We start from the raw sequence: 17019 nt of genomic DNA on the forward strand, positions 1-17019 counted from the left end.
AGATAAATGTGTTATTACATTTATCTAATAACATAACAGGATTGTCCCCTGGGTCTTTTTTTTTTTTTTTTTTTGAGACTCAGTCTGGCTCTGTCACCCAGGTTGGAGTGCAGTAGTGCAATCTCAGCTCACTATAACCTCCACCTCCCAGGTTCAAGCAATTATCCTACCTCAGCTGCCCGGCTAATTTTTTGTATGTTTAGCAGAGACAGGGTTTTGCCATGTTGGCCAGGCTGGTCTGGAACTCCTGACTTCAAGTAATCCACCTGCCTCGGCCTCCCAAAGTGCTGAGATTACAGGCTTGAGCCACTGCGCCTGGCCACCTGGGTCTGTTTTTATTCATCATTGTATTCCTTTGCTTAGCATAGGCGGGGCTTATAAATACTTGCTGAATGAATGAACAAGCCCAAACAAGCCCCTCAATATGCAGACAGGCCAAGACTGAGATAGATGACATCACTTACTTGTTGCATGGCAAATCAAGAACTGGGGTCTTTTGATTCTACCCCGGCTCTTTCCATTAAACTTCCCCGATTCCTCTTCCCTTCTGTTCTTAGTGGAGATCTCAAAACTAATTCTAGATTCCTTGGCTGCCAAGGTCAGTGTCCTATTCCTCCTACTGAAACCCAGCTGGAGGCCCTTTGCTGTTTGATGTCACTGACAGAACATCCTTTATGAGTGTCACCACTGGCATCAGGAGGTTCTGGAGAAAGTGAAACCCTTCAACACCCTCATCCTGATGGTTGGCCACAAGAGTGACCTGGTGGCTGAGCACTGGGTAACACCACAGGGAAATAAGCTGGCTGCCTCCTTGGGGCAGTGAAACTTCAGCCAAGAACAACGGTAACATTAGCACAGTCTTTGAAGTGCTCACTCAGTATATCTGTGAGGCTGTGAAGAGGGGGACATGAGATCTAACCCAGGCTGGGAGGCAGTTTTGAAAAGCAGGGTCCCTATAACTCGATCAAGACAGATGCAGGTGGGCAAAAAAAAAAAAAAAAAAAAAAAAAAAAGAAAAGAAAAGCAGGGTCCCATCCTGGGCCAAGCTTCAGGACTCAGAGGACCAAAGCAAATCAAGGTGGCTGTGCCTGTGCCTGTGCTAGTGACCCTTGGGTAGGACAGCCATGCTCCCTAGAGCCCACGGAACTCTCACAATCCACAAGGGCCATGCTGGGCCCAGGACAGGACAATGCTAGGTGCCACTGAAGGACATGACCCTGAGGTCTAGAAGGGGCCTGGTTTCCTCTGTACAATGGTGAAAACACCAGGATCAAAGATACCAGCAACTAAGGAGATGGGAACCTGCACAGCCAGGACTATTCCGAGGACAGGCCTACTCCCATCCTTTCTCAGGGCCAGAGATAAACACAGTTTTCTCCGGGTTACAGAAGGTCAAAAAGGGGTTTTAGGCACATAACACTGCCAAAACAAGGATGTCTCTTCAGTTCAGGGCCATAAGAGAAGGTCACCCTATTCAATTCTTATGACAGAGAAGCTGGGATCAAACTTCTACTGATGTTATAGCCTCCCTTGGAGTAAAATAATGGAAAATCCCCGAGTTTTTCTGAAACACAGAAATGAATAATGGTGCTGCCACCTGCTGACTAGAGAGCTACAATCCAGGCTTGCTTGTCCTTACTTCTGGGATTTCAAATGTACCCTGTCTTTTGATTAATAACTTCTTTATTCTGGAAAAGCAAATGAAAGTCATATTCATATAAACACTGACATTACAAAGTACAGGGAAAGGGGGAAAGGAGAAGGAAACAAAACCCTTTACAAATCCTGCTAATACTGTCTTACCCAAAAAGACCATAATGCTTTGTCCCATATTCAGTCACATATAATAAAACACAAATAAAATCTTCTCTGGAAGATACACTGCTCCTCTTTGAGATGGCAGGGAAAAGGGACCAGAAGTTGGGGTAGGAGGCTTTATTCTTTTGGCAGATCCTCTCAGTCATTATAGATATTGCTGCACTGTTAATAAAAAATATATGCTTCTCTGTAAAGCATTAAAAAAAAAAAATCCATGGATGAGATGGCTGAGTTCTCAGCTCAAGTATCTCCAAATACATTGTTGTCCATTCCCTGACCTTTCTGTGTGTTATTTCTTGGTTGTTTTCCGGATCAATGCCATTCTCTGCAAGGAGAGAGAAATAAGCAGTTATACAGCAGCAGCTGGAGTCAGGAGCTTTCTGGGAACATTTTGTGTGGCTAGCAGGCCTCATGGTCTACACTGTAGGCTGCAGCCCTCAGAGACCTGCAGTCGCAAGGCATCTCAGTAGATTCCTTCTAACTGGAGAGCAGTCTGCACAGCCCAAGAGATGTTTAGATGGGCTAGTGGACCCATTTCATCCACCAAACTGCTCTAGGCTAGCAGGATGGCAAAAAAGTTAAAAGCAGGAGAAAGTGACAGCTCTTGAGTTTTGGGGACTTAGAGAATAAGCTGACAAAGCATGTGTTTTCTTTCCTTTTTTTTTTTTTTAAGATGGAATCTCATTCTGTTGTCCAGGCTGGAATGCAGTGGCATGCATTCTCAGCTCACTGCAACCTCTGCCTCCTGAGTTCAAGTGATTCTCCTGCCTCAGCCTCCCCAAAGCACTAGGATTACAGGCATGAGCCACCATGCCTGGCCAAGCATGTGTTTTCTGGGGTCCCCCAACACCAGGCTTTTCTCTGGTGATGGACACAATAAGGAAAGGGCCTCAATTTCAAAGTGAACTGACATTTCACACCTTGTGATCTGCAATGAAGGGAAACTGAAGACTAACAACTTCTACCACAACCCATCATGGAAACACTAAAATCACAGGTTTCATGATCTGAATTATTTTACTATTTCCAGCCACGGGCCAAATTAATAACTTGCTTTGCTCATTCTTTTTGACCAAATTATCAATATTGTAGTATTTGTTGACTAAATAAATAGGACTGAAAAATGGTTAATTTGGGAGCAGAGCCAAAGTGGCAGTCCATTGTTTAGAGGGATCCTCTTCTGAACAGTGCAATCCTTCCATTCAGGCAACTGGTGTCTTCCTTGTAGGGCTTGCTCTATGAGCTCTACAAACACCTACTCCAGAGATACAAGGCTATGGCGAAGCAGGGGCACTCAACCAGGACTACCCAGTTGTGCCTGCCAAGCTTGGAAAAAGCTCATGTTTCAAATCAGAGTAGCCACTTAAATTAAGACAGAAAGGATAACGGTCTTGTCAGAGGGAGGCCAACACTGTTGGACTGACTGAAGATGGGGATGACTTGGTCCACAACAGAAGTGGTATTCTCACACTGACTCCTAGGTTCCTTGTTCAGAGGGAACCAAAACAAAGAAAAACCAGGAGACAGGCCAGAATGTCCAGCACAGCAGCCTGGATACTACCTCTCAGCACAAGTACAGCACATTTCTGGTTTCTTTAACCTCCCCTCTTTTCATAGGGCCATATATGGTGTTGTGATCAGCAAGAATGAAGATTTCATTAAGGAGGCATGGTGGGGTGAGCTCCATCCATATTAGAAGAACCCAGAATTAACAGCTTTAAGTGATATTCCACAGAGCTAAAAGAAAAAACAGACTGCATGTGGGAACAGCACAGCACCAAGTCAGTATCTTATTGATCTCCTGGCGATCGCTGCTGCCTCTTGCCCTCTCTGACTCTTGATCCAGAGAGTGAAGCTTGCTGTGTGCAGGAAGTGAGACTCCCTAGAAGGTAGCTGTGTGTACTCGCTCTGAGAGGTAGCTCAATGAATCATTTCCTCACCTGTTTGTGAGCTTCCGTGGTGCAAGCTTTTTTGTAGGGTCGGATTTCTTCAGAGCCAAATCCTGGGATCCACATGTTCCACTGGCGCTCTGCAAGGAAGACGTCAGCACAGAGATAAAGGTACCAAGAAGGCAGTACCAGGAATGCAATGTGACCCTCTTGGATCATGGAGGATGAATGCAGGCATCTGGATATTAACACTAACTCCACAGACAGATTCTATTACAAATGGGGAAAATAAACATGGGTCCTCCAAGGTATATTTTGAAGACAGGGTCTTTCTGCTCTGTCACCCAGAGTGGAGTGCAGTGGGGAAATCTTGGCTCACTGCAGCCTTGACTGCCCTGGCTCATTTACCGCAGGCTCATTTGCCAGGTTCAAGGGATTCTCCTGCCTCAGCCTCCTGAGTAGCTGGAATTACAGGTGCGTGCTGCCACTCCCGGCTAATTTTTTTTTTTTTTGAGATGGAGTCTCACTATGTTGCCCAGGATGGAATGCAGTGGCTTGATCTTGGCTCACTGCAACTCTGCCACCTGGGTTCAAGCAATTCTCTTCCCTCAGCCTCCTGAGTAGCTGGGATTACAAGCGTCTGCCACTGCACCCGGCTAATTTTTGTATTTTTAGTAGAGATGGGGTTTCACGATCTTTGTCAGGCTGGTCTTGAACTCTTGACCTTGTGATCCACCCACCTTGGCCTCCCAAAGTGCTGAGATTACAGGTGTGAGTCACCCCACCCACCCCTGACTAATTTTTTATATTTTTAATAGAAATGGGATTTCACCATGTTAGCCAGGCTGATCTCCAACTCCTGACCTCAGGTGATCCGCCCACCTTGGCCTCCCAAAGTGCTGAGGTTACAGGCATGAGCCACCACGCCCAGCCTTATATTTCTATTTTTTGTAGAGACGGGGTCTTATTATGTTGTCCAGGCTGGTCTTGACTCCTTGGGCTCAAGCAGATCCTCCTGCCTCAGCCTCCCAAAGTGTTGTACTGATATTACAGGCATCAGCCTCCATACCTGGCTTCTTCCAAGGTTTTGTTTTGTTTTGTTTTTGAGATGGAGTCTCGCTCTGTTGCCCAGGCTGGAGTGCAGTGGCGCAATCTCAGCTCACTGCAAACTCTACCTTCCGAATTCAAGCAATTCTCTGCCTCAGCCTCCTGAGTTGCTGGGATTACAGGCACCCACCACCAGGTCTGGTTAATTTTTTTTTTTTTTTTTTGAGACGGAGTTTCGCTCTTGTTACCCAGGCTGGAGTGCAATGGCACGATCTCGGCTCACCGCAACCTCTGCCTCCTGGGTTCAGGCAATTCTCCTGCCTCAGCCTCCTGAGTAGCTAGGATTACAGGCACACGCCACTATGCCCAGCTAATTTTTTGTATTTTTAGTAGAGACGGGGTTTCACCATGTTGACCAGGATGGTCTCGATCTCTTGACCTTGTGATCCACCCGCCTCGGCCTCCCAAAGTGCTGGGATTACAGGCTTGAGCCACCGCGCCCGGCAATTTTTTTGTATTTTCAGTAGAGACGGGGTTGGACCACCTTGCCCAGGCTGGTCTCAAACTCCTGACCTTGTGATCCACCCGCCTCAGTCTCCCAAAGTGCTGGGATTACAGGCGTAAGCCACGGTGCCCAGCTGATCCCCCAAGGTTTCTAAAGGACAAAATTCAAGCTTCTTGCAAAGAAAAAGAGGTAGTCAAAGCTGTGAATGCTGAGCCCTTGGGTTTCCATGCAGCTTATCTGATCCACAGAAAATAAACATCATTTCTTTCTTCAGTTGTCTTATTCCTAAAACTAAAAGTAACCCCTCTCACACCTAAGGGACATGAAGGCACTTCAAGCGTTCTGAAATTAAGAGCCAAAGCTGAGGTCTGCTGCTTCACTGAGCAGCTGTATGACACTGGTTCTCAGTTTCTTCATTTTTTTATGTAGCCATAACAATAGTAATAACCACCTGAGAGGGTGGTTGGGGCATTCAATGACATAATGCATGTGAAGTGTTCAGCCCAGAGCCTGCAATAAATAAATAGGCATGGATATAGATAGAGGTATGTCCAACATCACAGTTCTATGCGCTGGTGCTCCTAGATATTATCCTCCTCCTAAGATTATCACAAGAAGTTCCCAGAGGATAGGGACTTTGTTTATTCCACTTAGTAACTGGCATAGCTGCTTGGCCCCCTAAACTCACATATAAAGGTGTACTGCATTTTAAGCAAACCCAATATTTACAGGCATAAGCCACAACACCTGGCGCAATACTTCTTTGAAAAGAGAATCTCTGAAACCTTCTGCTAACAATTTAAGTTATTAGTATTTGAAAGTGACACTGGCCAGGTGTGGTGGCTCACATCTGTAATCCCAGCACTTTGGGAGGCCAAGATGGGAGGACTGCTTGAGCCCAGGAGTTTCAGAGAAGCCTAGGCAAAATAGTGAGACTTCCTCACTACCAAAAATAAAAATATTAGCTGGTTGGGGAGTGGTGGCTCACGCTGGTAATCCCAGCACTTCGAGAGGCCGAGGTGGGCGGATCACCTGAGGTCAAGAGTTTAAGACCAGCCTGGGCAACATGGTGAAACCCTGTGTCTACTAAAAATACCAAAAATTAGCCAGGTGTGGTAGTGGGTACCTGTAATCCCTGCCACTTGGGAGGCTGAGGCATAAAATCACTTGAACCTGTGAGGCAGAGGTTGCAATGAGCCAAGATGGTACCACTACACTCCAGCCTGGGCGACAAAGCAAGACTCTATCTCAAAAAAAAAAAAAAAAAAAAAAAAATTAGCTGGATGTGGTGGTGTGCACCTGTAGTAACAACTACTTGGGAGTCTAAGGCAGGAGGATCACTTGAGCCCAGGAGGTAGAAGATGCAGTGAGCCATAATTGCACCACTGCACTGCAGCCTGGGCAAAAGAGGAAGAAGATCCTGCCTCAAAACAAAATAAAAAGGGCCAGGCACAGTGACTCTCACCTGTAATCCCAGCACTTTGGGAGGCAGAGGCAGATGGAACACCTGAGGCCGGGAGTTCGAGACCAGCCTGGACAACATGGTGAAACCCTGTCCCTACTAAAAACACAAAAATTAGCCAGGAGTGGTGGTGGTGAATGCATGTAATCTCAGCTACTTGGGAGGCTGTGGCACAATAATCCCTTGAACCCAGGCAGTAGAGGTTACAGTAAGCCAGAGGTTGCAGACAAACTTTATTCCCTAGGAATAAACTTTACAGTCAACAAAAAGTAGATAAAGTGTGCAAAGTCACTTTAAAGAAAGAGAGTAAGCCGGGTGCAGTGACTCACACCTGTAATCCCAGCACTTTGGGAGGCCAAGGCAGGAGGATCACCTCAGGAGTTTGATACCAGCCTGGCCAACATGATGTGTATCTCTATTAAAAATACAAAAAATTAGCCAGGTGTGGTGGAGGGTGCCTATGTAATCCCAGATACTCCGGAGACTGAGGCAGGAGAATCACTTGAACCTGGAAGGCAGAGGTTGCAGTGAACCAAGATTCTGCACTTGCACTCCAGCCTGAGCAATGAGAATGAAACTTTCTCAAAAAAATGAATAAAAACATAAAACATAAAGAGAGTAGCTACCATGTATGTGTATCTGTAACTATGTATACCTGGGTACTTTATGTGTGTATACATATATTTTATATAATCTTTTTTTTTTTTTTTTTTTTGAGACAGAGTCTCTCTTTTATTGCCCAGGCTGGAGTGCAATGGTGCAATCTCAGCTCACCACAACCTCTGCCTCCCAGGTTCAAGCAATTCTCCTGCCTCAGCCTTCTGAGTACCTGGGACTATAGGCATGTACCACTACGCCTGGCTAATTTTTGTATTTTTAGTAGAGATGGGGTTTCTCCATGTTGGTCAGGCTGGTCTTGAACTCCTGATCTCAGGTGATCCGGCTGCCTTGGCCTCCCAAAGTGCTGAGATTACAGGCATGAGCCACTGTGCTCTGCATTGCTTTTTTTTTTTTTTTTTTTGAGATGGATTCTTGCTCTGTCACTCAGGCACCCAGGATGGAGTCCAATGACATGATCTTGGCTCACTGCAACCTCCGCCTCCTGGGTCCAAGCAATTCTCCTGCCTCAGCCTCCCGAGTAGCTGGGACTACAGACTCATGCTACCACGCCTGGCTAATTTCTTTTGTTTTTTTAGTAGAGATGGGGTCGGTGGCTCACGCCTGTAATCTCAGCACTTTGGGAGGCCGAGATGGGTGGATCACGAGGTCAAGAGATCGAGACCATCCTGGTCAACATGGTGAAACCCCGTCTCTACTAAAAATACAAAAAATTAGCTGGGCATAGTGACGCGTTCCTGTAATCCCAGCTACTCAGGAGGCTGAGGCGGGAGAATAACCTGAACCCAGGAGGTGGAGGTTGCGGTGAGCCAAGATCGCGCCATTGCACTCCAGCCTGGGTAACAAGAGCGGAACTCCATCTCGGGGGAAAAAAAAAAAAGATTATATAAAATAGGCCGGGCACGGTGGCTCATGCCTGTAATCTCAGGACCTTGGGAGGCCGAGGCGGGCAGATCACAAGGTCAGGAGATTGAGACCATCCTGGCTAACATGGTGCAACCCCATCTCTTTTTTTTTTTTTTTTTGAGACGGAGTTTTGCTCTTGTTACCCAGGCTGGAGTGCAATGGCGCAATCTCGGCTCACCGCAACCTCCGCCTCCTGGGTTCAGGCAATTCTCCTATCTTAGCCTCCTGAGTAGCTGGTATTACAGGCACGCGTCACCACGCCCAGCTAATTTTTTGTATTTTTAGTAGAGACAGGGTTTTACCATGTTGACCAGGATGGTCTCGATCTCTTGACCTCGTGATCCACCCGCCTCGGCCTCCCAAAGTGCTGGGATTACAGGCTTGAGCCACCGCGCCCGGCTTATTTTATATAATCTTAATAGCAACAACAATAATTTAGTTAATGAAATGTAGTAAATGCATGGTCAAAGCAACATTGTGCAAAGCATTCTATATAAATAATCTGATTTAACTTTTTTTTTTTTTGAGATAGGCTATTGCTCTGTTACCCACACTGGAGTTCAGTGGCATAATCTTGGCTCACTACATCCTACACCTCCTGGATACAAGTAATTTTCCTGCCTCAGCCTCCCAAGTAGCTGGGACTACAGGGGCGCACTACCACGCCCAGCTAAATTTTCTATTTTTGGTAGAGAAGAGCTTTGCCATGTTGGCCAGGCTGGTCTTGAACACCTGACCTCAGGTGATCCGCGCACCTCTACCTCCCAAAGCATTGGGATTACAGGCATGAGCCACTTCACCTGGCCCCAATTCACATTTGTTATACAACCATCACCATCATCCATCTCCAGAACTTTTTCATCCTCCCAAACTGAAACTCTATATCCATTAAGTAACTCCCTCTACCCTCTTCCCCTCAGCCCCTGGAAACAGCGTTCTACTTATTCTACTTTTTTTTTTGAGACAGAGTCTCACTCTGTCACCCAGGCTGGAGTCCAGTGGCGCGATCTTGGCTCACTGCAACCTCTGTCTCCCTGGTTCACGCAATTCTTGTGCCTCAGCCCCCTGAGTAGCTGGGATTACAGGCGTGCGCCACCACGCCCAGCTAATTTTTGTATTTTTAGTAGAGAAGGGGTTTATGTAGGCCAGGCTGGTCTCGAACTCCTGACCTTGTGATTCGCCTGCCTTGGCCTCCCAAAGTGCTGGGATTACAGGTGTGAGCCACTGCGCCAGCCCTGGCTTACTTATTCTTTCTGTCTCTATGAATCTGTGTTGTGGTGGATTGATTTTTTTTTTTTTTTTTTTGGAGACAGTCTCCCTCTGTCACCCAGGCTGGAGTGCAGTGGCATGATCTCAGCTCACTCCAATCTCCACCTCTTGGGGTCAAGCAATTCTCCTGCCTCAGACTTCCAAGTAGCTGGGATTACAGGTGCCTGCCACTGCATCTGGCTAACTTTTCTATTTTTTTTTTTTTTTTTGAGACGGAGTTTCGCTGTTGTTACCCAGGCTGGAGTGCAATGGCGCATCTCGGCTCACCGCAACCTCTGCCTCCTGGGTTCAGGCAATTCTCCTGCCTCAGCCTCCTGAGTAGCTGGGATTACGGGCATGCGCCACCATGCCCAGCTAATTTTTTGTATTAGTAGAGACGGGGTTTCACCATGTTGACCAGGATGGTCTCGATCTCTTGACCTCGTGATCCACCTGCCTCGGCCTCCCAAAGTGCTGGGATTACAGGCTTGAGCCACCGCGCCTGGCCCAACTTTTGTATTTTTAATAGACAGGTGGTTTCACTATCTTGGCCAGGCTGGTTTTGACCCCTGACCTAGTGATCCACCTACCTTGGCCTCCCAAAGTGCCAGGATCACAGGTCCACACCCGAACGAGTTGTTTTTTAATGTATGTATGTATTTAATTATTTATTTAGAGGCAGGGTCTCACTCTGTCACCCAGGCTACAGTGCAGTGTGATGACGACAGCTCACTGCACCCTTGACCTTCGGGGCTCAAGTGATCTTCCTGCCTTAGCCTCCTGAGTAGCTGGGACTACAGGTACACACCACCATGCCTGGTTAATTTTTAAATCTTTTTTTTTTAAATTATTTATTTTTTTATATTTTTTTCCTCTTAGCCATGCATGAGCAAATTTTTAAATCTTTTGTAGAGATGAGGTCTCACTATGTTACCCAAGCTAGTCTTGAACTCCTGGGCTCAAACAATCCTCCTGACTCAGCTTCCCAAAATGCTGGAGTTACAGGTATAAGCCACCATGCCAGGCCCCTAGTGGTGGTTGTAAAACATGTCTACAAATTCCTTCACACTCCTGCTATCAAGACATGGAGTCTGTGTTCCCTCCTGCTGAAGCTGGACAGGTCTGACTGCCTCAAAGAACAGAATTCACCAAGAGTGATGCTGAAGACTGGGTTAGAAAAGTCTATGAAGTTTTCTGCCAGGTGCTAATGGGATGCTAGTTCTGGGAGCCTTTAGCTGTCATGTAAGAAGTATAGTTATCCTGGGACTGCTAAAGCATAAGACCATATGGAAAGACAGTGGTTGGAGAGGATGGGAAGGGTAGGATTGGGGAATGTGAAGGGGAATGGGAGGGTGGGAGGGATGGAGGGAGACACCTGCAGAATCCTAGCTTTTTCAGTGTTCTTAGACCAGGCATCAGATGTGGAAGACATATAAAGCCTTCCATTATGGGTTATTTAAATTGTGCCCCTCAAAAAGATACATTGCAGTCTTAACCTTAAGTACCTCCAGAATATGATCTTATTTGGAAATAGGATGTTACAGATGAAATTGGTTAAAATGAGATCATATTAGAGTAGGGTTAGCCCTTAATCCAACATGACTGGTGTTCTATGAGAAGAAGAGAAGAGACACAGAGCTAGAGACACACAGGGAAAAGGACATGTGAAGACCAAAGCAGAGCCTGGAGTTCTGCAGCTACAAGCCATGGAAAACCAAGGATTGCCAGCTACCACCAGAAGCTGGGAGGAGGCAAGAATACATTCTTCCCTAGGGGCAGCAGAGGGAACATGACCCTGCTGACACTTAGATTTCAGATTTCTGGCCTCAGAACTGTGAAAGAAAATTTTTTGTTGTTTTAAGCTGCCATGTTTATGGTACTTTGTTAAGGTAACCCTAGGAAACTAGTATGCCTTCCTTCAAGACAATCTCAGGCCCAGCCACTGCCTAACATAGTAAAACTAGCTGAGCCCAGTCAACCCCAAGATTCATGAATAAAATCAACAACTGTTATTGTGCTAAGCCACTGTTTTGGGGTGGTCTACTACACATTGATGGATAACTGGAATATCTGTTCTTTTCTCTATATACCAGCAATATTAACCAAAGAGTGTTACGTTACCTAGACTACCAATGTCTCCCCAAGGCAATAGATCCTTGACACTGTGAAGGAAGCCTTTCAATAATTATTCATGGGCTGATCTGCACCAAATCCCTTAATACTGTCTGTCTCATTCATTTGGCCTGACTGTCTCTATAGGTATAGACTGGGCCAGGCATGGTGGCTCATGACTAATCCTACCACTTTGGAAGGCCAAAGCAGGTGAATCACCTGAGGTCAGGAGTTCGAGACCAGCATGACCAACATGATGAAACTCCATCTCTACTGAAAATACAAAAATTAGCCAGGTGTGGTGGCACTGGTCTGTAGTCCCAGCTACTTGGGAGGCTGAGACAGGAGAATCAGTTGAACCCAGAAGGCGGAGGTTGCTGAGATGGCGCCACTGAACTCCAGCCTGGGTGACAGAGCGAGACTCCATCTCAAAAAATAAAAAAATAGCCGGGTGCAATGGCTCATGCCTGTAATCCCAGCACTTTAGGAGGCTGAGGCAGGTGGATCACAAGGTCAGGAATTCGAGACCAGCCTGGCCTATATGGCAAAACCCTGTCTCTACTAAAAATACAAAAATTAGCCTGGTGCAGTGGCAGGTGCCTCTAGTCCCAGCTACTCAGGAAGCTGAAGTAGGAGAGTCGCTTGAACCCAGGAGGTGGAGGCTGCAGTGAGCTGAGATCGCGTCACTGCACTCCAGTCTGGATGACAGAGCAAGACTCCATCTCAAAATAAATAAATAAATCAACGAACAAACAAAATTTTAAAAATTAAAATTATTATAATCCCAGCACTTTGGGAGGCCGAGGTGGGCGGATCACGAGGTCAAGAGATCAAGACCATCTTGGCCAACACGGTGAAACCCCATCTCTACTAAAAATACAAAAAAATTAGCCAGGCATGGTGGCACACACCTGTGGTCCCGGCTACTCGGGAGACTGAGGCGGAAGAATCGCTTGAACCCAGGAGGCAGAGGTTGCAGTGAGCCGAGACTGCACCACTGCACTCCAGCCTGGTGACAGAGCAAGACTCTGTCCCATAAAATAATAATAATAATTAAAATTATATATATACATATATATACTGATCTCTTTCTTTTGATCACATTGTAACCAATGCAGAGGGCTGCTTATTCATTTCCAAGTGATTATGGTTATCACTATTAGCTAAGTATCTCCCAGAAAAACCCAAACTCAAATTTAGTGTCTGTTAAGAATATAAAGTTGTATGTATATTATGATTATTGGCTTGGGGAAAAATGCATAAATAGGCTAAAAACTGTAAGGGAACACTGAGGAACAGTTTTATTTGAATGGTAGAGACATAACAGTACCTATATTTACCAGGTTCTACTTTGTGCAGGTCCAGTGCCAGTCACTTTACAGACATAGTCTATAATTATCAGATTTATCCTGTAAGGAGGAGACTATGATCCTTACTTTACAAATGAGGAAACAGAGTCTAAGAGAAACTAGGTAGGAAAAATAGGCTGATACAGCTGGAAAGTGGCAGAATCTGGTTTCAAATCCATGCCTGCACTCATTCTCCCTACCATGGATGGATTTTTCTTTTCTATTTAGTGCTGATATTTAATTAATACATAAATCCCAGTGCCCAAAAGTCTGGTTCTGGCATGAAGGTTCCTCTGACTACACTTCCCCTGGCAGTCCTGAAGCAGCAGTTGAATACATTTTTCAGGGAGAAACAAGACCACATACCTAAATGTAGCTGGACATCTTTCACCTCCAGAGTGCTGGACTTGCGATGCCGTGCAAGCTGACAGGCTGCTGTCACTACACTCTCGATAAAATCATCAGCAATCTGCAGCAGCATCTGGGGAAGGTAAAGTAGGGAGAGTCACCACGACATTGGCAAATAGGATTCTGGTGATGGGACAACTGCTTTCTGCTTAGGTTACATATCTAGTCAGGATTTCTAGTAGAAGGCTGGAATCAGCATTTGGGCTAAGGTGGGGAAGAGGAATGAGAAGGACAAAAAAAAAACATTACCCAGGTTGAGTGCAATTCACATCTTTCTTTTTTTTTTTTATTTTTATTTTTATTTTTATTTTTATTTTTTTTTTTTTAAAGAGAAAGAGAGGAAATTAGGAAGGAGGAAAAAGGAAGAGAAAGAGAGAGACAGAATGGGGAGGAGGGAGAAGGAAAAGAAAGAGGGAGAGAGAATGGGAGTATTGATTTCTTGCCCAGGCTAGAATGCAATTTAGTAATGGGTATTGAAAACCTCTTTTATACTGATAATTATACTTAATGATGTAGTCAGGAAGGAATAAGGGAAGAAGATAACAAACAAACAGCCAACCAATATTTAATTTAAACCTATGAAATGCTATGTGATTACTGAGGAGTGATTTACTTCCAATTATATAGTCACCTTTGGAATAGGTGTGAGGTGGTAATGTATGTTTTGTGTATTTGAAGTGGAGAGTTCTATAAATGTTTATTAAGTTTACTTGTTCCGGGTCTGAGTTCAAGTTCTGAATATCCTTGTTAATTTTCTATCTCGTTGATCTATAGAATCGTTAGCTCTTCTTGTTGCATTGATCCTTTTGCCATTATGTAATGTCATTCCTCGCCTCTTTTGATCTTTGTTGCTTTAAAGTCTACTTTATCAGAGGCGAGAATTGCATCTCCTGCTTTTTGTTTATTGGTTTATTTTTACTCTCTGTTTGATTGGTAAATCTTCCTCCTTCTCTCTGAGTCTTTGTGTATTGTTGCATGTAAGATGGGCCCGGATGTAGCATACCGATGGGTTTTGGCTTTTTATCCAATTAAAATATATATAAGTTTAATACCGGCGTTTGATGCTAGCTGGCTGTTTTGCCCATTAGTTGATGTAAATTTTTTATTGTGTTAAAGTTCTTTGCTTTTTGATATATTTTTGGAAAGGCTGATATTGGTTGTTCCTTTATATGTATAGTGCTTCTTTCAGAAGCTCTTGTAGAGCAGGCCTGGTGGTGGTGAACTCTCTAAGTACTTGTTTGTTCGCAAAAGACTTAATTTTTCCTTCACTCATAAAGCTTAGTTTGCCTGGATAGGAAATTCTGGGTTGAAAGTTCTTTTCTTTAAGGATGTTAAATATTGGTCCCCACTCTTTTCTGGCTTGTAGGGTTTCTGCTGAGAGATCTGCTGTAAGTCTGATAGGTTTCCCTTTATGGGTAACCTGACCTTTCTCTCTGGCTGCCCTTAGTATTTTCTCCTTCATTTCAACCCTAATAAATCTGGCGATTATGTGCCTTGGGGTTGGTCTACTTGAAGAATATCTTTGTGGTGTTCTCTGTATTACCTGGAGTTGAATATTACCCTGCCTTGCCAGGTTGGGAAAATTTTCCTGAATGATATCCTGAAGAGTATTTTCCAACTTGGATTCATTCTCTTCATCACATTCAGGTACACCTATCAAACGTAAATTAGGTCTTTTCACATAGTCCCATATTTCCTGGAGACTTTGCTCATTCCTTTTCATCCTTTTTTCTGCATTCTTGTCTTCTCGTTTCATTTCACTGAGCTGGTCCTCGACTTCTGATATCTTTCCTTCTGCTTGATCAATTCGACTGTTTAAACTTGTGCATGCTTCGCGAAGTTCTCGTGTTGTGTTTTTCAGCTCCATCAATTCACTTATATTCTTCTCTAAATTGTCCATTCTCGTTAACATTTCGTCAAACCTTTTTTCAAGGTTCTTAGTTTCTTTGCATTGGGTTAGAACAAGTTCTTTTAATTCACAGAAGTTTCTTATCACCCACGTTTTGAAACCTGCTTGTTATTGGAACACACGTGTAATCTATTAAGCCTTGTTCCGTTACTGATGAGGAATTGCAATCCCCTGTAGAGGGAGAGGCATTCTGATTTTGAGTATTCTCTACCTTTTTACGCTGGTTTCTTCCCTTCATTATATATTTGTCCGTCTGTCGTCTTTATAATTACTGACTTTCTAACTGGGTCTCTGACGTCCAACTTGTTGATTCCCTGCGCCGAAATCTGAGCAATCCACTGAGCCGGCCAAAACAGCGGTGTTAAGATTGATGGTGCTTTTCTGCCCGGGAATCTCCGGACTCTGCACCAAGAACTGGCGTGCTAAGGCACCAGCAAAACCGCCACGCCGGCCACAAGAGTCGCCCTGGCGACCCGTGGAGCTCTTCCACTGGGAATCTCCTGGTCCGTGAGCAACTAATATTTGTCTGAAAGTGTGGCGTCCTCTCGTTCTTTGCGCTTTCACTGGGAGGTACGTGCCCGAGCTGCTAATCATCAGCCATCTTGGATCTCTCTCCCGCAATTCACATCTTTCTGAGCATATACTTTCTTTTTTTTTTTTTGAGATGGAATCTCGCTCTTGTTGCCCAGGCTGGAATGCAATGGCATGATCTTGGTTTTCTGCAACCTCCGCCTCCTGGGTTCAAGCAATTCTCTTGCCTCAGCCTCCCAAGTAGCTGGGATTACAGGCGCCCACCACCACGCTCAGCTAATTTTTATATTTTTAGAGAAGGGGTTTCACCATGTTGGCCAGCTGGTCTGGCTAGAGTAGCCTGGTAGTAACCTCCGGAGTAGCTGGGATTACAGGTGCCCGCCACCACACCCAGCTAATTTTTCTATTTTTAGAGATGGGGTTTCACCATGTTGGCCAGGCTGGTCTCAAACTCCTGACCTCAGGTGATCCGCCCATCTCAGCCTCCCAAAGTGCTAGGATTACAGACTTGAGCCACAGCGCCCAGCTTGAGCAGATACTTTCTACCTGGCAGTGATCAACTATTCCAATCCCTATCTTTCATATCTTTATTAGTGGGAAAATAAAAGTGAATCATTTGAATTCCTCACTCACAGTCTCTTAAAAGCACTTTTGTTTCCATTATCTCACTTAGTCCTTATAATAATCCTGTGAAGAAAATCGGACATGGATTTTATTCATTCTATAGAGGATTTTAGAGACTCAGAGAGACTAATTTGTTCATGGCCATGTAAGGAGAAAGCAGAAGGCTAGGTGCAGTGGCGCATGCCTGTAATCCCAGCACTTTGGGAGGCCGAGTTGGAAGGATTATTTGAGGTCAGAAGTTTGAGACCAGCCCAACAATACTGAAAGACCCTCATCTGTATTTAAAAATAAATAAATTGAGGGTGGACATGGTGGCTCACCCCGTAATCCCAGAACTTTGGGAGGCTGATGTGGGCAGATCATTTGAGGTCAGAAGTTCGAGACCAGCCTGACAACATGGTGAAACCCAGTCTTTAAGGGTCAGGTGCGGTGGCTCACTCCTGTAATCCCAGCACTTTGGAAGCTCAAGGCAAGTGGAACACCTGAGGTCAGGAGTTTGAGACCAGCCTGACCAACATAGTGAAACCCTGTTTCTACCAAAAATACAAAATTAGCTGGGCATGGTGGCGGGCACCTGTAATCCCAGCTACTCT

General features: G+C 45.1%; 1 protein-coding gene across 6 annotated transcripts in view; it reads right to left on the reverse strand.

Moving 5' to 3' along the window:
• Positions 1-1665: 1665 nt before the first annotated feature.
• The window catches only part of TAF12 (TATA-box binding protein associated factor 12), a 45010-nt gene continuing 29656 nt past the window's right edge, over positions 1666-17019 (reverse strand). For all 6 annotated transcript variants that reach the window (XM_012439851.2, XM_064363570.1, XM_012439850.2 and 3 more), the window contains 3 exons: positions 13321-13435; positions 3759-3847; positions 1666-2143 (listed from right to left, as the gene is read on the reverse strand). In XM_012439851.2, the coding sequence (XP_012295274.1) occupies positions 2108-2143; positions 3759-3847; positions 13321-13435 (240 nt within the window). In that variant the 3' untranslated portion in view covers positions 1666-2107. The remainder of the gene's footprint in view (positions 2144-3758; positions 3848-13320; positions 13436-17019) is intronic.

The sequence above is a fragment of the Aotus nancymaae genome, unplaced genomic scaffold (genome assembly GCF_030222135.1).
Source record: "Aotus nancymaae isolate 86718 unplaced genomic scaffold, 86718_ANA_hifiasm-v0.15.2.pri h1tg000053l, whole genome shotgun sequence".
In the NCBI taxonomy this organism is placed as follows: domain Eukaryota; kingdom Metazoa; phylum Chordata; class Mammalia; order Primates; family Aotidae; genus Aotus; species Aotus nancymaae.